The sequence below is a fragment of the Mustela erminea genome, chromosome 2, assembly GCF_009829155.1.
Source record: "Mustela erminea isolate mMusErm1 chromosome 2, mMusErm1.Pri, whole genome shotgun sequence".
Classification (NCBI taxonomy): Eukaryota; Metazoa; Chordata; class Mammalia; order Carnivora; family Mustelidae; genus Mustela; species Mustela erminea.
The window spans coordinates 45,342,472-45,368,141 of record NC_045615.1 but is presented as its reverse complement, the minus strand read 5'-3'; the positions used below and the strand labels follow the sequence as shown (position 1 = coordinate 45,368,141).

At 32.8% G+C, this 25,670-nt stretch overlaps 2 protein-coding genes across 13 annotated transcripts in view; both read left to right on the top strand.

Annotated features, from left to right (window-relative positions):
* The window catches only part of MAPK10 (mitogen-activated protein kinase 10), a 585,543-nt gene that overhangs the window by 515,203 nt on the left and 44,670 nt on the right, over positions 1 to 25,670 (top strand). For 11 of the 12 annotated variants that reach the window (XM_032332788.1, XM_032332787.1, XM_032332786.1 and 8 more), the window contains 2 exons: positions 17,597 to 17,779; positions 21,009 to 21,133. In XM_032332788.1, coding sequence (XP_032188679.1) covers positions 17,597 to 17,779; positions 21,009 to 21,133 — 308 coding nt within the window. Of the gene's footprint in view, positions 1 to 879; positions 952 to 17,596; positions 17,780 to 21,008; positions 21,134 to 25,670 lie in introns of all 12 variants that reach the window. The other variant, XM_032332784.1, reaches the window with a different exon arrangement.
* On the top strand, positions 7,220 to 8,049 carry LOC116584443 (transcription initiation factor IIA subunit 2-like). The gene has a single exon (XM_032332797.1). The coding sequence runs from the start codon at positions 7,442 to 7,444 to the stop codon at positions 7,826 to 7,828; it is 387 nt and encodes a 128-aa protein (XP_032188688.1). The 5' UTR covers positions 7,220 to 7,441; the 3' UTR covers positions 7,829 to 8,049.

The window sequence follows — 25,670 nt, the reverse complement described above, 5'->3', positions numbered from 1 at the left end:
AGATTTTACTTTCTTGCTTTGCCTTTTCCCATTTTGCCCCTCCCTGTGTGCCCTCTGCCCTAGCTTACTGATTTTAAGTTCTGGATGATAACTGGCAATAGTAGAGAAGCCATTGTAATTCCACCTTGAATTCCAGGTTTCTCTGGATTCATAGTCTGAGAAGTGTCAGCTCTTTAAATCATGTTGTTCATTTCACGTTGAACCATCCCGTTTTGAAAGCCAGTATTTCTTGCCATTATAAAGCAACCGTGTTTATAAGAATAAGGCAAGGCTTCCTGTTTAGAAACATGCTCCTTTGATGGGAGTCAATGAAACTGAGCCAGCATATTTCGAAACATTCATTCTTGAACTGGCATTTCACTTCTGGAAATTTATTCATATTTATAAATAAGAGTAACTGTGTTTTGTAAAAGAAACCCTTTCTTTTGAGGTTTCTGGCAGCTCAGCTTTTTTTTTTTTTTTTTTCAAATATGGTATATGAAAGAATAAAAAAGAAACCAATTTGCATGTTTCCCATATTAAAACAATCTAGAATAATTTACAATACAAATCAGTAAGACTCTAGTAGATGAATGCAAATTAGACCTTTTAAATCAAAAACTAAATTAATCATTGAATTATAATTGCAAAGTAATATTATCATGCATTAAGTAGCATCGAGTGGCACTGTTAGTTCAGTTGCATAGCAGAGAGGGCCCTGACATTCTTGTGCTCTCCCTATTTTGCTGTTTTAAAACACTAATGATCATGAGACTGGCCTCTGAGCCAGTCAGTGAGAGGTCAAACCATTGCTCTACAGCGTAGGTAGCCAAGTGTTTTCATTTATTTGCTGTTCTATTCCTATCTTCTTGTTTATCTTCATTTCATTTTTGTTTTCAGTTGACATGTGGTCAGTAGGGTGCATCATGGGAGAAATGATAAAAGGTGCAGTGCTGTTTCCTGGCACTGATCGTATCCTTCTTAGCAGCCAATGGTCTCCCTGGGTGTCATTCTCAAATCAATTCCTTTTGGTCTAACACAACACTGCTGGTGGTATGTACTCACCATCTTTACAGGGGTTCTAAGGGACTCCAATGTCAAATATTTACCAGCTGGCATCGTGGTAGAGTAACCTAGTCTCCTAGATAGATCTTACGTGGATAATACAGTATCAAACATTCAGCATGCTTTCAAAATGTCTGCCTTAAAATTCAGTCCTATGAAACTAACAGTGATATGCTCTTCTCTACTGGTTCTCTTTTGGGGAGAGTAGATGTTTTAAAATTAAGTTATTTTCAAAGCTAGATAATAAATGACAAAATATTTCAGTTTTAAGACTGGAGATTTATGCTTTTAAGAAATATTCACTTGACATGGAAATCTTTAACCAGTTAGATTCTTTTTCACCCTAAAAACATGAGAGGTTTCTATTAACACATATGAATTTCATTTTAAAATTGACCAACCTCTTTTAAAATTCTTTTTGTCATTTACTTCATTTCTAGGAATAATAGGTCCAATTCCTGTTCTTATTTTTTCTACATTATTAACAAGTACAAAAATTAAAACCTCATTAGTTAATAAAGATTATTAAAACTTCTGAAGAAACAAATTTCTGTCACTTGAATAAGTAAAAGTGATCTTAGGCAGCTAATAGTTAACAAGTAAAGATTCCAGGAGCTCTTCAGTGTTAAATAGATACAGACACTGTGTTATTGTTATATGGGTGTGTAATAATTTATTTTCTTAAATTGGTTAAATATTCTACACCCAATCACTTATGAAGATATTATGTCTTCATCATATTAAAGATAAAGCCTCTGCTTAAATGACTATGATTCAAAAATAAAATCAAACCTATAATAATGAGGTTTTAATGTATAATTAAAGTAAACCTAATTACTAATATAGTGTATGCTAACCATATTACAATTAGCTATTTGCTTTGAGGAATAACATATTACTTATATGGATATATATAGTTTTATACAAATACTCTCTGTGTGTATTAAAGGACCAGTTTGGGAAATGACTGAGTTAGGCACTCAATTAGTTTTTATTGAATGTAAGAACTAACCTAAAAAGGTTTATTTTGTAAAAATAAAACTGCACTGTTTTTACTTCTATTCTTTTTTCTAGTCTTATTTATGACACATTTATTTTTTTTTTTTTTTTAAAGATTTTTTATTTTTTTATTTTGACAGAGAGAAATCACAAGTAGACGGAGAGGCAGGCAGAGAGAGAGGGAAGCAGGCTCCCTGCTGAGCAGAGAGCCCGATGCGGGACTCGATCCCAGGACCCTGAGATCATGACCTGAGCCGAAGGCAGCGGCTTAACCCACTGAGCCACCCAGGCGCCCTGTGACACATTTATTTTTTAAAGTTTTTGTCTATATTGCAGTTTTGTCTTCTAAATATTCAGTTTATTAAATAACATCAATAAATTTACCACATTCATGTTTATGGTGATGTTGTTTCAAAGTCAGTTGGCTTGATAAAAACTTAATTTCTTCAGATTTCTGAGAAACAGGATTGTTTTTTTTCATTTCCAAGGGATTTTAAACTTTACTTTGGTCTTTGGACATCAACATGAAACAGTTCTTAAGTTTTGACTAATTTTAGGCATTTGATGAAAATAGACTCAATCTGTTAACTTTGTACTCTGCTTTTTCAGTTCATTGTGGTGACTGAAATGAATATTTGCCACCTCTAAATTAAAATGATGGATTATCACTACTTTCCTCTCACGTTCTATTTAAAAAATCAAATCAGGTTTCTACAATGGAGTTAATAAGTGCAGATTAACATTTCTTTGAATACATTTTTGGGGAGTTGCTTGGGTATCATTTATAATTTGGATATTAAAATCCTTTGTAAGTAAAGCTTTAGGCTGCTACTAATGTTAAAAACTCATAGTAGATGAGCTTTCAATGCCTACACTTGATATTTTATATTGACTTATTTTTGGGATTCTTCTTATAGGGATCTATTTGTAAATTTCTTGAAGGACAAATGCTAATTATTTTCTAAAGTGGCTTCTCTGAGTGTAGGATGTGGTCTTTTAATGATTTCAAACATGTTAGTTAAAGTTTAAGTCATTCTCTTTCAAGCAAAAAAATTATGAACACTGACTTTCATAAGGTTAAACATTTAAAATGCAAGATAGATTATTTTTGAAATTCTCTATTATTAGAAATGAGTTCTGTGAAGAGGCAATAAAATTGTATCTAAATTTATTAATTAAATAGAGCCTTTAAAATGGAGTTAGAGATATACAATATGTATATACATGTGGATACAATATGTATCCATACAATACATCATAAGAAGATCATATTATTTTAATCAACATATCCTTACTTATATAAAGGGATTCTCAAAATAAATGATTGCTAGAAATCCTTGCAATATGAGCTATGCATGTCTTCTTAATATATAAGCCAATTCAACAACAAAATTTAAAATATTAATAAGACATTATCCCCTTTATCCTTTACATCTAAATATTTCAGCATGTTATTTTTAACATTAAGAACTTTAAATAGATAAATGCTGTTTTAAAATGTTACAAATTTATATCTACTTTATTAGTAAATATATTTAAAAATATATAATTAACTGAATTTTTTCAAATCAAATGTTTTTAATTCTCTACAGAAGGATCAGAACTCAACTACTGAGATAATTTTGGGATATCAAATGAATTTCATTATAGCAGAAATTCTTACTTTAAGAATTACAAAATATATCATCAAGTGAATTGATGTTAAATATACAGCTTTTGAAGATCAAAAAAATGAATACACATATACTATCACTCAGATTAAAAAATAGAATATTACCAATATCTTTGAGTCTTTTTGTGTCTCCCCAGTCATATCCTTTACTCTCCGCAGAGATCCTAAATACATATTTTTACAACCTTCTTGACTTTCTTTATATTTTACCACAGGTATATTTATCTCTAAGCAGCATATGGTTTAGTTTTATATGTTTTACATATTACACAAGACACATTATTTTGCTACTTGCTTTTTGTTGAAGTTAACATTAAATTTTTGAGATTTGTTCATGTTGATCCATTAGATAGTTCATTCATTTTCATTGATGTAAAGTATTGCAGTCTCAATATTCCATAGTGAATTCATTCTCCTATAAATAGGCTTTGGAATATATTCAGGTTTTTTGTTTTTGTTTTTGTTTTTTTTGCTTTTATAAACAATGAATCTATGAATATGTATCTCATGGGAGATACAGGGGAAAGGAGCACATGGGAAAGGTTTTTATGTGGTTTTGTTTTTGTTTTTGTTTTTTTAATGATAAATGCTTGGGTGCATGGGGATGCACATTTTAAACCTGACAATGTAACATCAGATTGAATTCTAGAGTAGCGTAAGTAAATATAACTGTCTCCTTCCCATCACCACTAACTCTTGGTATTGCCAGATTTGTTTTTAAATTTGTTACCAATCTCTTGGATATAAAATACTATTTTATTGGAGGCTAATTTATATTTTCTTAACTACAAGGGAGGCTTAGCATCTTTTCTAGTGTTTACTGGCCATTAATATTTTCCCCTTGGTAAAGTTTCTTCTTAAACATTTTTATTGTATTTTTAAACATTGATTAGTAAGAGTTCATTATATATTCTGACAAGTATTTTTGTCAGTTTTTATGTATTGCAAATATCTTCTCCCTGTATTTAGATAGTTTTCCCATTTTATTGTATAATGATTTTGGACTTTGGCGATTTTTTTTTAGTGTGCATGTATTTTTATGTCTTAAGAATCCTTTTATGTTTTTATATTATCTTGTAATTTTACTATAATGGTTTTAAAGATTAATCTTTTACATTTAAGTGTTTAGTTCACTTGGAATTGATTTTTGTGTTTGGTGTTAAAGAGGGATCTAATTTATTTTATTTCAATTCCATTTATTGACTAGCTTATTCTTTCTTTACTGGTCTATAAGGCTTACTGTCCTAAGTTTCCACACACTGAGGGAGAGCATTTTAGATTCTGGGCCCTTTATTTTGTTCCACTGGTCTCTTTCTCTATCTTTATAGCACTACTACCTTTTCTTCATACAAATGTATAATATCTACATATATCAGGTAAGGTAAATATCTCACCTTTTTTGCCTTCTTCAGGTATCTTAGCTATTAATGAATTGTTGCTTTTCCACAAACATTTTAGAATTGGCTTGTTAAGATTCCTATTAGTATTTATACTGTAGCTATTATTATTAATTATTATAGTAAATAATATTTAACTGCTATTTTATTATTAGTAATTAATATTAAATATTATTTATTAATAATATATGATAAATAAAAACCCAATGTTTACTATTAAATCCATAGTTCAATATGTGGGAAATTGCCTTTTTAATTTGGATAATATTTATCTTTCTCCTGAACACATGAGGATCTTAGGATAAACTAATTTAGGTTATTATTATACCAACTTAAATATGTTATCTATACCCAGTATTTTAGTTCTTTTTCTTTAGCCTCATGAATTGACAATATTGTTAGAATATTGCATACAGCTAGAGTTTGTTTAGATTCACCTTTATATGAAAGAATTTTCTTGTTTACCACTACTTCTTGCAATTTGGCCCTTTAAGCTTATTTTCCTTTTTTTTCAACTTTAAAAATCAAGTTTATTTTTCTACACCAACAACAAATAATATGAAAATAAAAATATGAATATGTCTCATCATAATATCAAATCAAAGAAAATAGACCTTTGGTTTCCAGGTCCACATGTAAGAAGCTTAGAAGTCATCAATCCATTCTAAGAAGAAGTAAAAAGGCTGAACAGATTGAAAATCATCAGCTCTCTTGGATCTGCAAGAGTGGGAAGACGCAGAGAAAGCTACTTCCCCCAACCAAGAGAAACAGACAAATGCAGGGATTTATGTCAAGGGTAGAAAAATATGAACTATAATTAACAAATTTCTAAAAACTCAGTGTAGACACCTCTCAGATTTAAAAATTCCAGGGAGTCAGTCATATGGGACCACAACATCATTAGATTTACCTCCAAGAACTTGATCAGTTTCCAGAAAATATCTGAGAAAGATTGCCTCATTTTTTCCATAGTGGGAAAGGAACCATTTTGAAATAGACCAGAACACTGTGTTTTTCTTATTTCTCTATGTTTACCTTTATTAAGTTTTTTAATTTTATTTTTTTAAAGATTTTATTTATTTATTTGACAGACAGATCACAAGTAGGCAGAGAGGCAGGGAGGAGGAAGGCTCCCTGCCAGTCAGAAAGCCCAATGTGGGGCTCAATCCCAGGACCTTTGTTTGGATCATGACCTGAGGGAAGGCAGAGGCTTAACCCACTGAGCCACCCAGGCATCCCAAGTTTTTTCATTTTAATTCCAATATAGTTAACATACAGTGTTCTATTAACATACAGGGTTCTATTAATTCTAATACCTAGAGTGATTCAATAGTTTTATACATTATTCAGTGTTCTTTATTTAATTTTATTTTATATTGTGTTATCTTAGTCACCATGCAGTACATCATTAATTATTTTTTAAAAGATTTTATTTGTTTGAGAGAGAGAGAGAGTGAGAGAAAAATCATGAGAGGGGAGAGGGTCAGAGAAAGAAGCAGACTCCTGGCCGAGCAGGGAGCCTGATGTAGGACTCGATCCTGGGACTCCAGGCTTATGACCTGAGTCGAAGGCAGTCGCTTAACCAACGGAGCCACCCAGGCACCCATATCATTAGTTTTTGATGTAGTGTTTAATGATTCATTAGTTATGTATAACACCCGGTGCTCCATGCAATCCATGCCCTCCTTAATACCAGTCACCAGGCTCACCTATCTCCCTACTCTCCTCCCTTCTAAAACTCTCAGTTCATTTCCCAGAGTCTATAGTGTCTTATGATTCATCTCCCACTCCGATTTCTCTCCCTTCATTTTTCCCTTCCCCTAATGTTCTCCTTGTTATTCCTTATGCATCCACAATTAAGTGAAACCATTTGATAATTGACTTTCTCCATTTGACTTATTTCACTCAGCATAATTTCCTCCAGTCCCATCCAAGCTGATGCAAAATTTGAGTACTCATCCTTTGTGAAGACTGAATATTCCACTGTGTATATAGAATATTACACAGTGGAATATTCCATTGTGTATATAGAATATATCTATTTGTCTTTTGAAGTGCGTCTTGGTTCTTTCCGCAGTTTGGCTATTGTGGACATTGCTGCTATGAACACTCAGTGCTGTTCTTGATAAGTGTACTCTTTAAGCCCCGTCAGCTACTTGAGCCATCCTTTCTCTCCCTTGACTCTGGTAACCATCAGTTTGTCCTCTATAGTTAAGATTCTCTTTCTTGGCTGACTGTGCTGCTTCTCTCCAATCCGTGGTGGGAGCACCTTTTCCACAGGACATCAGTGCAAGCCTGAATAAGAAAAACAATTTCTTCTTCCTAAGCCATGGCTCATCAGTTGTACAGAAATACCTCTTTGGGAAACAGTCTCCAGGGTAGCCTTATAGTCTCAACAGATCACCAACCCCCCCACCATCAAGTTGCCCTTCAAGTTCTACCTCATTTTGATAAAGCTATAAATTCAGTATTGGTGCAGAGGGTCAGGAACAGAGTCAGTTTCAGGAGCTCTCTAAATACAAACAGATTCTGTGATAATGAGTGGAATTTTGTATTGAATGATGTTGAATTCAGAAAGGTGACAGAACTTACTAAAGTGGATAAAGTGAAAATTGTAGCCACTGATGATAAAGATACTGGCTCCAATTCTACAGAACGAATAGAAAAAAAATGGCTTTTTAATGACATCTTCTTTTATTATTCATCTCTTTTTTGAAGAGAAGCATAGCAGAGACTTTAAATTTATTCTATCATCGCAGAAATGACTGCACTATGCTAGATATACTATCAGAATTCTGGTAGAAAGAGGCTTATAACTACAACCTCTGTTATTACCTTTTCAGTGTGAAGAAACAGAAGTTTTTCTTTTTCTTTTTTTTTAATATTGTTGCCTTCCTAAGAACATTCTTGAATAAACTCATTTTAACCCCCCCCCAAAAGAATCTGTTTCTTGGTTCGTCTCTCTTTTTTTCCTTTGCTCCTTTGTTTTGTTTCTTAAATTCCACATATGAGTGAAATCATATGGTATTTGACTTTATTGACTTATTTTGATTAGCATTATACTCTTTAGCTTCATCCATGTCATTGCAAATAGAAAAAGTTCATTCTTTTTTATAACTGAATAATATTCCATTGTATCTTTTTATCCATTCATCTGCTGATGGACATTTGGACTGCTTCCATAATTTGGCTATTGTAAATCATGCTGCAATAAGCATGGGGTGCATGTATCCATTTGAATTAGTTTTTGTATTCTTTGGATAAATACTCAGTAGTGCAATTACTGAATCATAGGGTGATTTTAACTTCTTGAGGAACCTCCTTACTAATTTCCATAGCAGCTGCACCAGTTTGCATTCCCATTAACAACGCATGAGAATTCCTATTTCTCTACTTCTTCATCCACACTTTTTCTTGTGTTTTTGATTTTAGCCATTTTGACAGGTGTGAGGTGATTTTGTTGTAGTTCTGATTTGCATTTCTCTGATGAGTGATGTTGAGCATCTTTTCATGTCTCTGTTGGTCATCTATATGTCTTCTTTGGAAAAATGTTTGTTCATTTCTTCTGCCCATTTTTGTAATGTTTTAATATTTTTTATTAATAAATGACATTTATTTACATGGATATATTTTAATTAAGTTGTAGTTCAGAAAGTTTTCTATTTTTTTTTTTTTTAGGTTTACAAGATTTTTTTTCCCTCACCATAGCACATATCCTCCCCAGTGTCCATCACCAGCCACCCCACCCCTCCCACCCCCTCCCTTCCAGCAACCCTCAGTTTATTTCCTGAGATTGAGTCTCTTATGGTTTGTCTGCCTCTTTGCCCATTTTTAAATTGCTTGTGAGTGTTGATTTATATCAGTTTTTTATGTATTTTGGATACTAACCCTTCATTGGATGTATCATTTACAAATATCTTCTTCCAGTGTAGGTTACTTGTTACTTTTGTTGATTGTTTCCTTTGCTGTGCAGAATCTTTTTATCTTGATGTAGTCCCAAAGGTTTTTAACTCTTATTTCCCTTCCCTCAGGAGATATATCTAGAAAAAGCTGCTATGGCTGTTGTCAGAGACATTGTCAGTGCTCTCTTCTATGATTTTTATGGTTCCAGATTCACATTTAGGTCTTTAGTCCATTTTGAATTTATTTTTGCATACGGTTTAAAAAAGTGATCCACTTTCATTCTTTTCCATGTGGCTGTCCAGTTTTCCCAACACCATTTGTTGAAGAGACTACCTTTTCCTCATTGCACACTCTTTCCTCTTTAATCAAAGATTAATTGACCACAGAATTGTGGATTTATTTCTTGATTTTCTCTTCTGATCCATTGATCTGTGTGTCTATTTTTATGTTGATACCATACTGCTTTGATAACTATAGCTTTGTAGTATAAATTGAAGTCTGGAATTGTGATACTTTCAGTTTTGTCTTTCTTTCTTTCTTTCTTTCTTTCTTTCTTTCTTTCTTTCTTTCTTTCTTTTATAGAGAGAGAGAGAGAGGAGGGGCAGAGAGTGAGGGAGAGAGAGTATCTTAAAATCTTTCTTTCTTCTTCTTCTTCTTCTTTTTTTTAGTATCTTAAAATCTTAAATTCTGTCTCACAACCCTGAGATCATAATCTGAGCCAATATCAGGAATTGGATGCTTAACTGACTAAGACACCCAGGCGCCTCTGTTTTTCTTTTCTTTTCTTTTTTTAAAGGACTTTATTTATTTGATGGAGAGAGAAACACAATGAGAGAGGGAACACAAGCAGGGAGAGTGGGAGGGAGAAGCAGGCTCCCCACTAAGCAGGGAGCCCAGTGCAGGGCTTGATACCAGGACCCTGGGATGGGGACCTGAAACCAACACAGATGCTTAACAACTGAGCCTTCCAGGCAATCCATGTTTTTCCTTTTTAAGATTGCTTTGGCTATTTGGAGTCTTTTGTGGTTTCATACAAATTTTAGGATTGTTTGTTCCAGTTCTGTGAAAAACACTATTGGTATTTTGATAGGGATTGCATTAAATTTGTAAATCGCTTTGTAATTGGTAATGTGGGCATTTTAACAGTATTTGCTCTTCTAACCCATGTGCATGGAGTGTCTCAATTTCTCTGTGCTGTCTTGAATTTCTTTCAACGTTTTCTAGTTTTTGGAGTCTTTAACCTCTTTGGTTAGGTTTTTTCCCTAGGTAGTTTATTGTTTTTGGTGCAATTGTAAATGGGATTATTTTTTAAATTTCTCTTTCTGCTGTTTCATTATTGGTGTATATAAATGCAACTGATTGGGGCACCTGGGTGCCTCAGTGGGTTAAGCCTCTTCTTAGGCTCAGGTCATGGTCTCAGGGTCTCAGGATCGAGGCCCACATCGGCCTCTCTGCTCAGCAGGGAGCCTGCTTCCCCCTTTGTCTCTGCCTGCCTCTCTGCCTACTTGTTATCTCTCTCTGTCAAATAAATAAATAAAATCTTTTTAAAAAAAAGCAATAAATGCAACTGATTTCTGTATGTTGATTTTGTTTCCTGGGACTTTAGTGAGTTCTAATAGTTTTTTTGGTGGAGTCTTTCAGGGTTTTCTATATATAGTATCCTGGCATCTGCAAATAGTAAAAGTTTTACTTCCTTTTTTACTAATTTGGATGCCTTTAATTTATTTTTGTTTTCTGTTGCTGTGGCTAGGACTTCCAGTACCATCTTGAGTAAAAGTGGTGAGCATGAACATCCTTGTCTTATTCCTGACCTTAGGGGAAAAACTCTCATTTCCCCCATTGAGGTTATGTTAGCTGTGGGTGTTTTGTATATGGCTTTTATTATGTTGAGATATGTTCCATCCAAACCTACTTTGTTGTGGGTTTTTATCATGAATAGATGTTGTACTTTGTCAAATGCTTTTTCTGTGTCTATTGAAATGATTATATGGTTTTTATCCTTTCTCTTCTTGATGTGATGTATTTTGAGATTATTTACTTACTCTAAAGAATATCCTTTAAAATTTCTTTAGTAAAGGTCTTTGATGATAAAACATTTTTTTCCTTTTTGAATGGGGTTCCCTTACTTGACAGTTTTTTTGGATATGGAACTTTAGATTAACATGTTATTTTCTTCCAGCTTTTTAAGATACTATTCTACTGGCTTTTTGTTTACAGTATTTCTGGTGAATAAGGAGCTGTCAGTTTAATAGTTTAATAGTCATCTTTGGACATAGTCTGTCCTTTCTGTCTGCTTTCATTTAGGACTTTTTTTCCTTGGTCTTCGATTACTTGTTGTTCCTCTACCATGTAACTTGGTGTGGATTATTTCTTTTCTTTTTTTTCTTTCCTTTTCTTTTCTTTCTTATTTATTTCCCTTGGGACTAAATGTGTTTCACAAATTCCAACCTATCTACAATTCCTGAAATTTCTCAGTTTTCATTTCTTTGAATATTTTCTCTCTCCTATTCTTTATATTTATATTATATATAATTATATTATTATTTCTTTGAATATTTTCTCTCTCCTATTCTTTATATTATCTCTATTATAAAACTCTGGTTGAACTTAAAGTAGACATTCCTTTATTTAACAAGTACTGTTGAACTCTCACTATGTGCTGGACATAGTGTTTCTAGGCATTTATCAGTAAACAGAACTGACTGAAACTTGCCATGATGAAACTTACAATAAAAGGTACTGAATTAGAAGGGATTATGACTAAGGAATAAGAGGGTTGAAGGGTTAGGATGGGGGCAGATATAGTCTCTGTTTTTTAAAATTTAAACATAAAAAGTTTTGTCCAATATGCCTCATATAGATGTTTTCTTGATCTTCTATAAACCTGATTGTCCCTTTTTAATTTCCCTTTTTTATAGTCTTATGCCCCAAAATGGATTTAATCAAAGGGTCTCAAAGCATAGACTACAGCTTTCCAAAACTCCTATTAAATAGAATTTTATATTTCTGTTGGTGCTAGTTGTTTTTATTACCTCCTTTCTTTAAAGTCATTGTATTTACCAATTTTAAAAGGATTTTGATATTTTTCAGCCATAAAATACAGATATCAAGTTAAATTATCCCCAAGGCCTCTTCCCAGTTTCAAAATGCAGGTAGGGTCACATCCAGTCTTTATGAGGCCAGATTATCATATAGCTTGAGGAAGGTATTTTGTAAAAAAATAATTTATTTATATAATGAATATCAAATTAGATACAGAGTATTATAAGGGGTTTGTGCAAATGAGGGACCCCAAAGGTAAACCTTTAATAGCTTAATAAAAATTCCACTGTTATGACAACATATTTATATATATTAGATTTCCTTACATGTGAAGTGTCTCTCCATTTTTTGCTTTGTAAGGAAATACAGATTACAGTAATAAATAGATTTATAAGACAAAATGGGTTGTAGAGAGATCCATACACATCATGCTTCAAATATCAGCCTTTGGATATCCTGAATCCCATAGTATTCCATTCACAATCGCCTGCCAGTGACCAAATAGCCTTTACTCAAATTGTCAGCTTTCAATTTTTTAATGTGTTTGGCTCATAATATTTCTTCTTCCTGTGCTCATTTATAATAAAAATAAATGTTAGTTACTATTATGCATTAAGACGCTTATTCATATTTCAGTTACCAGAGTTTGGGGGGTAGCTTTTGAGAGAAAATGAAGATTTTCAAATAAAAAGAGTAAAAAGAATTTTAAAGTAACAGAACAGCTCAAGACATAACTATAAAAATCTGGATCCAGAACTCTGTCATATATAAATTTCTACCCTCATCTTTAAAATTGTCCTCAGAAGTAAGAGTTCTTTTGAGAGAAAATTTTATCTTAAAGAAATACAGAATAATTACTGAAATAAACTGTCAAATATTTTGAACATTATATTGAGTAGCTTTTGTATGTTTTATAAGTAGTACCCACAGGTGATAGCAACATATAATTTTCATTCTTTCCTAGATGATGATGAGCAGAATCATTCACCCTTTGCTGGGAGACTATGTGTCACTTACTATAATTCCCCATCATTTTTCAGGAAAGTGACATGAGCAAGAGGGATAAATATCAGTATATTTTTTTCCGATGAATGACCCTTAAGTTTTCCATAGCAAGTAGGTGTGGATTAATCTTCTGATGAAATGGACCCTATTCTAATTTGTGTAATAGACCTGAAATATGTTAATACTATTTTCTTTTTTTTTTTTAAGATTTTATTTATTTATTTGACAGACCGAGATCACAAGTAGGCAGAGAGGCAAGCGGGGGATGGGGGAGCAGGCTCCCTGCTGAGCGGAGAGCCCCATGTAGGGCTTGATCCCAGGACCTGGGATCATGACCAGAGCTGAAGGTAGAGGCTTTAACCCACTGAGCCACCCAGGCACCCTAATACTATTTTCTTAATTCTGGACTTAGTAATTCACAAGAGACTTTTAGTATATTCTATGTTAGTATTTCTCAAAATATAGTCCTGGGCCATCTGGATTACAATTACTACTGATATTTTTTAATATCATGCTAGACTTATGGACTCAGTATCTTGTAGATTAATGGGGAGAGGGGAGCAATCTACATTTTAGTAAGTTCTCTATGTTATGAATATACAAGTTTGGGAGCCATGATTTTATATCATGACACCTAATAAATGGCACAGCACAGTACCAAGGCAGCTAGTTGGCTTGCAAAATAGTATAGTCTCTCCTGGAACTTTCTAGACAGACAAGTCTCTTTCGAGGCAAAATTATCTTTTTAAAAGAATGTAGTTGAGAATTTGGAGACAGACGCTGATACTCTTTAAATTTCAAATAGATGTGAGGGTTTTTTTTGTTTGTTTGGTTTTTTTTTTTTTTTTGTTGTTTGTTTTTTTACAAAATATTTACTCTGAGACACAGTAAAACCAAGTCTAGATTCATTGAGGTGTCAACTCTGGAAAACACATTCATAATAACAAAAAGTAACCAATAATGAGAAAAAACATAAAAGGAAGATACAGTTATTCAAAGGACATAATAGAATGTGCTTTATGATTCCACTTAGTAGCTTCCGGAAGCTTAAATGTGCATAGAATAAATTATGTCCATAATTCTGATCCAGAATACCCAGAGAAGGATAAAGCATGTTTGTACACTGTGTTCAAGGCAGTTTGTGATGTTTTAGAAAGTTGCACAACCAAGAAAGTTAAAATACAAGGAGTACATGAAATGTAAGCTCTTAGCTAATTGATAAAATGAACTGGAATAAGTTTCAAACTTAGAATTTCAGATACATATTTTAACAATACATACTTCTTTGTTTTATTCATACCTTATAATATTATTTGTTGAATATGTTAGAAATAGTCACTACTTGCACATTATCTTGTCATCATACTCTATAAAATCAAACTTTTGGTAATATGGCTATTTTTAATGTAGTGAATTTACAATTAGATGAAGAAATTGTCAATTCCTATTAGATGACATTTTTCTATTTTTATTAAATGCCTTATAATTATGTTAAGTGTGATATTTTAAAAATAGATCAAAAATATAAAATATTTATTTTATATATTATTATAAATTATTTATATTTATTACTTTTTTGATAACCACACAGACTAGAATCTATAAATATTCAGATCCTTACTCAACATAAAAATGACTTATGAGTATTGTAAAGCAAACAAATCTTTTTACAAAAATGATTTCAGCCATTCTGTGAAATAATATTTATCATGTTTTCAACACATGATCATAAAAATCTAGTTAAAACTTGATGTATTTTTTAAAAAATATGGTTGCTATGGAAATCTGATAATTTAAAAATTCTTCTAAAACACACCACTTTATTATCTATTTAAAATATTAATAAAATTAATTCTTTTATGTGTGAATATGTTTACCTGATAAACTAGGGATACAGTTTAAGAGATATTCTTTAGGGCCCATGACAAGCATACTATCAATTTTATGCCAAAGGAAAGCAGCTTCTACCACATCAGTTCCAAACTTGCTCTTTTTCTTCCTGGAATCCTTGGAACAAACGCTGGACTTCCAGCAGAGAGATATGACTTCCAATTGTGGCTTACATTTGGTTAATTATGATTATAGAGAAATATGTGGTTAACTAAGAACAGTTGAACAAAGTTGTTCATATTGGGATCCTGTGAACATCCAGAAAACAGGCACTTACTACTTAAAACTATTCTTGTTTATAGGAGCAAAGAACTTGAAATGGATTGGTTCAAATAAAGGCACACACTTTTAAAGATGGCTATACTACATATTTACCTTTAGAACATTCGACTACTACATTAACAATAATGAAAGATTCTTGTTTTCCTCCTTTTTGTAAACTATTATATCTAGCACTGCAGTAGTGTTTCATCTAAAAAGCAATCTAAGGTAGGAAACATACTGAATGTGTCTATAGACTTTGATTCTAATTTGTAAAAAGAAACATTGTGACACTTCTTGTTTAACAACTTCCAGAATATTTGACTCTCCTTAAACTTTATTATAAAAATGCCATGGAATTGTCTAGGGAATGCTATTCTACAAACAATTTTTTGCTGAATAACTTTGTAATTCTAGCTAAATGTACCTATAATATTAGCATGTAGCAAATATTTTCCAACTTTGTTAAATAATTCCTTTATGGAAAATCTGATAGTTTCTTTGCCCTTATTTTTAGTTTGACATCAGGTCTTCAGAATTTGAAGGAAGTATGACCAATGATTAAATGATGGCTTGGTAGGGCATGATAACCTAACTGTATTAGAGAGTAGACTTCTTTTCATAATTTACAGTGTAAGCATGGAGATTTATTGAACCATAATTAGTGTTTTCTATTTAAATATCGCTAAATAGTTATGGGACCTGTGTCCATAGTACTAACATAAGTTTTTGTCTAAGAATAATCTTTAATTCTAACCTTTGTTATCTTTCAGTTTATTTGTTCCTAATGAGTCTGACTTACTACTATATTCTCTTGCACATTGTAACTTAGATGAACTTTTATTGAAATGTGTTCATTTAATTATTCCTACTGTTTTATAAGGAAATATTCTTAAGTTTTTCCCACCCCCCTCCATCTTTTAATATTACACATCATATATTTTTAACCTAATAATTAAGAGGTTGTATAATAATTTAAATTTTATTCAGCTAGATTATAAGGGAGATAGAAGAGGATTTGCAAATTCACTTGATGCTATCTTTGCTCAGTCTTTTATTCACTTTGCAATATATATTTATTTTTGTTAAATTCATTAGTTTTGTCTTTTGTCAGGGCTGTTGATCTTTTTTAGTCCAACACTACTAAATCGCTAAGGGTAAAGATTTTACAAATCTCAGTTGAGTAATTTTATAGTTAGATCCCTGAACTGTTACAAATTACAGTAGCAAAAAGGAATTAATTAACACTGAAGGATAAAGTTGTAGAAAAATAAACAATGTAAGAGAGAGCACTGCCTGTGTTATTGTATTTAAGAATAATTTCTAAGTTCTATCATTCATTGACACACAGCAAGGAAATCTGTTTGAAATTAACTTCTTCCAGTTGGTTCTTCAGAGTTTTCATGAGTGTTATTTATCATTCACAAGGCTCTGATATATTAAACATTAATGATAAATGGAAAAGAAAATCACAATCAATGAGTATATCTGTCAAAGATCCTCAATTTGGGGAGTATTAATTTTCAAGGTGCCTCGTTAGCGCAGTAGGTAGCACATCAGTCTCATAATTTTCATAGAGAAGTAATATTTTCCTGTAGAATTCCCCATGCTTACTATACTTTAGAAATACAAACACTTGGATGGAAATCTGTTGTCTTAAGTTGAACATCCTGTATTTATCCTGATACCACATTGAAAGGAATATTTTGGAATGCAGGGGATTACTATCAGAAGTAAAAAAAATAGGTATAAAATCATAATTCCTTTAAGAACTAGAAATCTTAAAAATTTCTAGAGAAGAATAATTAGAAGAATAATGAGTTATTTATCATCAAAAATTATACTGATCCCATATTTGATGCATTAGTAAGATGAAGAGATGATGAAATTTCCTAGAGAAAGGAAGAGAAAAATCTTAAAAAGGAATTTTAAAAAATGTAAATGAATCTTATAAAATATTTATGTATTTGTCATTTTTAGTAAACAAATGATTGGGGTAATTTCATGATAAAAATATTTTGTGCCATATTTTTTCTCATTTAAATCACATGGTTATATAGAAGCCTTTCTCAATATAAGAAATTCTTCTTCTGTCATTTAAATAGCTTTTCATCTTTACAACTCAAGGACTATTTCATGATATCCTATTTTGTTCAGTAATGCTAGTTCCCCAAAAGTGTATTTATGCCACAGGTGAATTTAAAATTCCAGAAGAGTCATTGTCTGACAATTCTGGTTTTATATTCTAATCCTTTCTGCTTATTAAACTCCAGTTATGTTGGTGATTGCTCAGGATTTGGAGAAGCAGTTAGTCTCCCAACTAGTGAAAGGCAAGACCTAGTAGGTTTGCACTTTTTTTTGCCCTTAACCATTCAATTCTCAGATATTGACCAGTGGAACAAGGTAATTGAGCAACTAGGAACACCATGTCCTGAATTCATGAAGAAATTGCAACCTACAGTAAGAAACTATGTGGAGAATCGGCCCAAGTATGCAGGACTCACCTTCCCCAAGCTCTTTCCAGATTCCCTCTTCCCAGCGGACTCTGAGCACAATAAACTCAAAGGTATGCCCATCAGGGAAAATTTCAGAATTACCATGAGGGCGATGGCCTAAATAATGGTAGGGACAAATGATAGAGACACATCTCTTTAACTTGAACTACCTCAATTTAAGGAGTATTTTTTAAAGATTTTTAAAATTATTATTATTATTATGTTGACTAAGAGCATGTGATCAAGGATTTTAGAATTGTGTGGATATTCAGAGGGAAAGATAGTAATAAAGGATGTGACAGTGGTATGGGTAAACTATGTCATGAGGCTTATTTGGAATCTCAAAATTCTTTTGCAGTGTAACTCTAAAAGACCAATGTGATACACATTGAAGTCATTGTTCCAATTCTTTTTATTACCCTGGGGAATATTTCCAACACAGTTTTTGGTTGTGAAATCTTGGAGATGCTGGTGTTTTGAGTTTTTTAATTTGTATTTTATAGAATGTTCAACCACTATTTTTTCAGAGTGACAAATGAGATTTACTTACACATTATATATTCAATAGAAATATTTTCATTAATAAGTAGTTCTTACTACTACTATGTCTGTAGTTAAGAACTTCAGTAACAGATCTTAGTTTCTTCACCCACAAAACTTGGATAATAATGCCTTAGTCATAGGATTAGAGACAAGGGATAAATTTGGCAATGTTTAAATATATACTATAAATAATATTCTATTTCTTATTTTTATTTAGAACATTTAGAGAACTGATTTTGAAACAAATTTGATTTTTTTCCTTGCCTGGGCTCAACCACTGTCCCTGAAAATCTGTGTGGACCTGGATGAGTTATCTAAACTATCTATACTTCCTTTAACAAATGAAAGTAGAAAGTACCTACCTTAGGATCATTGGGAGGATTAACTGAGTAAATATTTTGTCAAGTGCTTAGAACAATGCCTGCCTCACAGTAAATACTCAATAGCTGTTAGACATTTAAAAAAACATAATAATTATTATTTAAAATGTAACTGTATCTATCAAAAAAGAAAAAGTGGTGCTATCTCCCAGGTCTTATCATCCCCAGACTTTTATCTCGTGGGTTTTAAGTGTGCAGCATCATTCCTGTGTTCGTGACAGCTTTATTGCATGGTTGGGTTTCTTCCTTCAGTTGGCTGCACAGTCAATGGCAACAGACTAAATGATTACTAAATATGCTGCTTTTAAGATCAACACTGCCTATATACAGATTGAAGAAGAGCTAATACTCCAAATAGAGATTTGAAGAATTTAATGTTTTTATGATGCTAATTGACATGTCAGGCAAAAGTAATCTCTTTATATGAAGACACTTGTCGTATAACAATGTGGGGATGATAAAAGCCCTGATCAAATTATTTGAGATAATGACAGCACTTGTAGAAAAACCACTAAATAAAATAGCACGCTTCATAATGTAATTCCGACTTTCTTGAGCTTTTTTGTTTTCAATCATTTTCAATCTCTATGATTATAGTATTTTTATAAATTATATGCTAGTTTATATATTTATAATTATTTAAGATGATTTTAATATAAAAATTGGTAAATTATAAGGAATTATACAAATAATCAGAGAGAAGAATTCTTTCTATTGTTACTTAAAAAGAGCATAAAACATTTACAAATAAAACAATGAGAGAGGAGAAATTGAAACATTTTCTTCCTCCTCATTTTGTTCCCTTCAAATAGTATTGGTCATTGTTTTTGAGAGAGATCCTTTGGTATTACTGTAGTTCATGCCCCTACTGATGAGGAGCCCATTCCAACCCTCACCCATTCTAAGAGCAGAAACATGGAGGGTTTGATTGGAGAATCTGTGGGAGGTGGGTGTGTGTGTCTGGGTATAAAATCAGTTACAAATCAAAGAGATCTTTGAATCAATGAAATGAATAAATATACCCCTGTTGGGCCATTAGAGGGAGTCATGGAACAAATAGAATATTTTTCCCATAAAATTTTCGAATCAGATTGGAGCTGTATTTTCTGTAAAATTTTATATCTTCAGAGATTGAAAACTAGGTGTCTTTTTGCACTGTTGTTAAATAATTATACTTACTTACTATTACTAATTATACTTACTGATTGTATTTACTGATATACTTACTTACTGATTATCACCGTTTGTTTATTTTTTGGCCTCTCTGATACCTCACACTGTAGCTGACACAGAGTAGACATTTAGTATTTTAAAAACTGAACTAGATCAGCATGGTTGCTGATCTATGTGTGGATTCTTACTCTCAGATCTGTCCCCTCCTGTCTATCCTTGCAGCTTCTCCCCCTGTTAAAGCCTTCATCATCTCTCCCATCCTCAAAAAAAGCCACTCCTGACCTCCTTGTCTCCCTCTAGACAATACTTTATCCATTTTTTTCCTTCTCAGAAAAGCTTTTAAAAAGAGCAAACTACATCCACTTTATCTGCTTCCTTTTAAAAAACTTCATTCTTTCCCATTTATTTTTAATTACATTTTTAATTTCCCATTTATTTTTAATTAATTTATTTTTAATTTATTTTATTTTAGTTACCTCCTCAGAGGTAACTATTATTTTCAGTTTGTTGATTATTCATGTGGACCTTTTCTATACATTTATATACATTAATAGGAAGAGAGGGAAATTTCATTGGGAAGGGGCAGATGTACACAAATGGTAACATGATCTGTGGATTTTTCTTGCAACTTCATTTTTTTGCTTAATAACATGTTCATGTTCATATAAATCTACCTCGTTCTTTTAAACTGCTAACTACAATTCCATGATACATTTGGACCATAGTTCATTTTTTTTTGCTCTTTAGATGGAAATTTGACTGTTTAAAGTTATTTTTTTATTCCATAACCAACACTGCAGTGAACATCCTTTCTGTATTTTTTTCATGAACATGAACTATTTATTGTTTCTCTAGGCTATATACCTTAAAGTGGAACTGATGGGTCGTAAGGTATTCACATGTAAAATTTTTAATGGATAGTCCGAATTTGCCTCATAAAAATACTTATCAATGTATAATGTACAACATGAATGAACTTACCCAGTGTTAGTAAATATCATGCCACCTTTTATTTTTTTAATCTGATGAATAAAAATTATTTCCTTGTTTCATTTTGCATTTCCCTAGTCACTTGGTAAAGTTGCTTGATGTTTGGAAAGAAGGTGCTAGCTTATCTTTGTTTTCTTAATTTCCTCCTCCCTTCAACAAATCTTCCTGTCGAAGTCAAAATTTTACTAACTGTTTCTCTCACTCATCCTTTCAGCCAGCCAAGCCAGGGACTTACTGTCAAAGATGCTAGTGATCGACCCAGCAAAAAGAATATCGGTGGATGACGCCTTACAGCATCCTTACATCAATGTCTGGTATGACCCTGCCGAGGTGGAGGCGGTAAGGCATAGGCTCATTGACTTTCCTTCCTCAGACAAATCAGAGTAACCAGGTGCTCAGTGTGGAGAACTGCAAGAGTCAGAAACCAAAAGCACACAGGAAGGACTCCATGCAATTCCTAAGTTACAAAGTTATTACCTTCCCCTCTAAGAGTTATTTCTTTAACCATACATGTATTTTTTTTAAAGATTTATTTATTTATTTGACAGAGATACAGTGACAGAGGGAGTGTGCTCCTTTTTCAGGGTTTTCCATGAGAGATGATGATTTATTTAGTACAAAAAGCCTTAGCCATCCATGAAACACAACCATTTGTTTTTGCTAAATTGTTAAGATTTCTTGTATCTCCTTTTTTTAATTCCCAGCTCTCCTGATACAAATTAAGTAGCAGAAATCATAATAGAGAATAAATTGCTTTGCCTCTCTTTCCTTGGTAAGATGCCTGTCATTAGTTAATGCGGCACTACAAACATTTTCCAGAGGGAGTTTTCACCAGGCCATTGGTGACTTTGTGAAACCTTACACAGATTAGATGAGAAAAAATAGGTAGTCCAATGCAGAGTATTTCAAGTTTATTCTAAATTTACTGCCATAGTAAGATGAACCTCCACATTATAAATCTAGGCAGAGTTTAGGAATTTTCTCAGAATCATCACTTTATCACTTCTTCTTTTTTTTTTTTTTTTTTTACTCTTTCAATCCATTCAGTATCTTCTTACCCATCTCTTTCTTATATCTTTGCCTTTCCCTTTTCTGTATGGAGACAAGACTAAGGGTTGTTGTTCCCCATGTGTCTTCTATATGCTTCCTAATGGGAAAGTCCTTTTGTCCCTCTTCTAAATGTTACCATCAACAATGTTAGCTTCTCCTCAAAGCCTCAATATCCCAAATTCTTAGAATACCTCTCTGCTAAATGATATATTTTTTAACATAACAACTTCAAATTACTTTGCTTGAATGGGTTTTTAACATTCGATTTGAAATACTCTCTTTGCTTGTTTTCTCATGTCTTTCTGTACAAAGTATTCTTTCTTGAGCATAGTTTTGCTTTGTTTCAGCTTCCTTTTGTTTTATTGTGCACTTGCCCATGTCAAGATGCAAAATTCAAACTGACATAATTCTTACCCTTCATCCTTCACTGGGGAAGTGAGAGCTGACAGATAGGAGAGAAGATTAGGGAGAATTAAGCTTTATAAACATAATATTCAAGAAACTACTTTCTATAGTAGTCCAATCCTTATACATTCAAAAATTTTAGAGAAAGCACTTCAGTGATAAATGAGTCTCTCAAGTGTGGAAACTGGGGTGTAATATTCCTTGGTGACATTTTCTTAAAATCTGTTCTCTTAAGCAGTTTTATACTGATAGTGACTTTTCACTTTGCTTAGAATTTTTAGTCATTTGATTTGATTCTTACAAAATAAAGTCCTAATATTTTTATGGATAAAAGAATCACTTTTAGTCTCCCACTCTCGGGAATTACTTTCAAAGATGTTTTTGGGACAGAATGAGGTAATGAAATAAGTAAGAGAGAGTACGATGTGTATATATGTGGAAGGTAAGTGTAAACATTTTCTCGTGGATAATTTTCAAGAAAATACTTTAGGTTATGTTGATAAAAATTTTAGGCAAACAAATTATTTGAAATTGCTGCTCCTCATTTATTTTGATCATTCAAATCATATGGTGTCTTTATTTTTTCTTAGATCTATTGTAATATGTGTAATCTGTTTTTAATAGATGGTAACCCAGAGTTTAATTGCAATAGTAAAGTCTGCATTTGTAATTCACTTGTGATTATGTTGCCTATAAAAGAGACAGTTGTTTAGAATCTATAACAACATATTAATGAATAGCATCAGTGAGTTTTTAAAATTTGACTTTTTATGAAAAATTTCTTTGAAGGATAAAAAGGTAAGATTTAGGGCACTAAAATGGCTAGAGCTCTTTTCTCCCTCATTTCAATATTGTCATCCTGGGGAATGGATAGTAACAACGTTTAAGATGTGAATTTTAGGGGAAGGATTTGATAGATCCAGAAGATTTTGGAAAAGGGATCACTTAATGCAAAACATTTAGATTGGGATCATTGGTCATACAAGGGTAAACATGTTTCACATCTAGACATGTTGCAGTGAATAGTCAGAATCCTGACCGCAGGGCAAGGATAATTTATTACTCTATAAAATGTACTATAGAAGTCACAACTAGGAAGAGACAGATCCTAAAGATGCTAGAAGCAGTGTTCAACTATGCTTTCTGCAATACACTTAGACATAATGCCTTTGTTATTGCATGTTAACATGCATTTAAAGTAAAATGACCTTTCTTTATGAATGCATGACAAAGCTATAATTTCAAAGATATATTTTCTGCATTTTGCAAAATAAACTCTGGTGTGTTCTATAATCTAAGCAAATGGAAATATTGAATAATCAGAATTTCCATGATTAGAAGTCATCCAGGATATCCAGGCTCAAGAAGCCTTCAAGTAACTCACATGATGTTTAGAGAGAAGAAAATGCAAAGATGAGAGGAGAGAAAAAAAATATGTTACATCGAAAGAAAATAGAGGCAAGGGGAGAAGGATAAAGAAGAAAGTGCAAGAGAATGTGATGTTTTTGGGAAAAATGGGAAGGAGAGGAGAGAAATGCTATGTGTACTAATCTATTCATCATACTACAAGCTGTCTTATCACCTGTTTCCAAAAGTGCCAACATACTTAGATGAAAAGAGAAGAGCTTATGAATGCTGTCATAACTCTAAGAGAGAAAATAATTCATGCGGCCATGAAGTTGGGGAATTTAAAAATTGAATGTCAAGGTTAATGGTGATCTGTGTAATAGTGCATAAAGAGTTTTAAAGTTGCAACTGCTCAAATTATTAGCAACTTCTTATTCAAATAATGCTCAGAGTAACAAAAGAATGGGCCCCAAACAGAGTGCAAAGGCCACATCTAGTGTCAATCCTTTTTCACAAAAAAGTTGGAAGGCATTCTAATTCTGGTTCAATATTCATCAAGAGAACAAAAACATTATAATACAAATGCAATTTATTCAGTTGAGTGCATCTTCACAGATATGAAAAATGGGGTAGATTGAAATTTCTGCTTTCCCACTTACTGGCTGGCCTTGATTAAGTTTTTTAAGCTTTCTGCAACTCAGTTCTCTTAACTCAGAATGGGAAGCATGCATACTTCCTTCACAGTGTTTCTCTGAGAATATAAAGCATAATGTGCTCAGTACAGGACTACTGTCAGTACTGACAGGACTACCGTCAGTAAGGATCATATAAATTTTTCTTATTATTATTGCTGTTGTTACTATAAAGAATTTTACATGCAAGCCTCAACTACCTTTTGATATTTGGAAAGATAAATATATTTAGTAAAAAAGACCAGCTGGCCAATAAACTACAGAAGTATTGTACAACATTAAAAAAAAAAATACAACATTAAAAAAAAAAAAAGTATGTAGCTCCTACAAGATTTTAAAATGCTGGTCCTTTTCTTGCCTGATATATGCCCACTTCTACCTTGTCAAGTGTAAGAGAATTTGGTGCCATTTATTTAAGCCCAAATAGAGGCACATTATATAGTTCATAAATCCTTGTAATTATCTTTATGAAACTAGAGGATATTTAGGACTTTTTGGGGAATCACTTTAAATATCTTCTCCGTGCTCTGTTAAAGGAACAGTGAGGATCAGTTGCCTTATTTCTACCAGATTCTTGAGTGTAGAAATTCTTTTAGAAAACAGGGTTGTTTTCACTTTGCAACCTCTGAGAATAGAGATATAGAGGCACTTCAGGTGCATTATCATGGACTGCAAGCCGAGAAAGAGTTGGTTAACTGTGTTTCAGGACATATAAACAGGGAATTTAAGAAGAATATGAAATGTGACCCTTTTTAAAGCAGACTTTTATTTTTTTATTATTTTATTTTATTTTTAAAGATTTTATTTATTTGACAGACAGAGATCACAAGTAGGCAGAGAGGCAGGCAGAGAGAGAGGAGGAAGCAGACTCCCTGCTGAGCAGAGAGCCTGATGTGGGGCTCGATCCCAGGAGCCCGGGATCATGACCTGAGCCGAAGGCAGAGGCATTAACTCGCTGAGCCACCCAGGCGCCCGTAAAGCAGACTTTTATTTTTCTCAGAAATTCTAGAGCACCCTGAGAAAGGTTTTTATAGTTGTTCTGCATTGCTAGGGCGGTGAGGGAGAGAAAGAGACAAGAGCAGGTGAGGGAAGGGAGGGACACTTGATACGTTCAGCAACTCAACCAAAGACCTCAAAAGTCATCCCCATAAGGAAGCCAGTTAAAAATGTAGGGGGCAGAGAAGGACATTTGTTTATCTTGGTTCATGACAGAAAGGAAGGATCAGGACCTGACACTAGAACCATCTTCTAAGATGGGACTGATACTGGGGACCAGGCTCATGAGAAGCAGTGTTCAGCCACATCCACTGTTGTGTTGAAGGCCTTGCCTCAGAGAGCCTTAGATACAGTCCTCAATGGTCAAAACGTTATTCTGGAAATCT

Excerpts from the sequence above, each read along its gene's own strand:
- LOC116584443 (XM_032332797.1), top strand. The coding sequence starts at position 7,442 with ATGGCTCATCAGTTGTACAGAAATACCTCTTTGGGAAACAGTCTCCAG.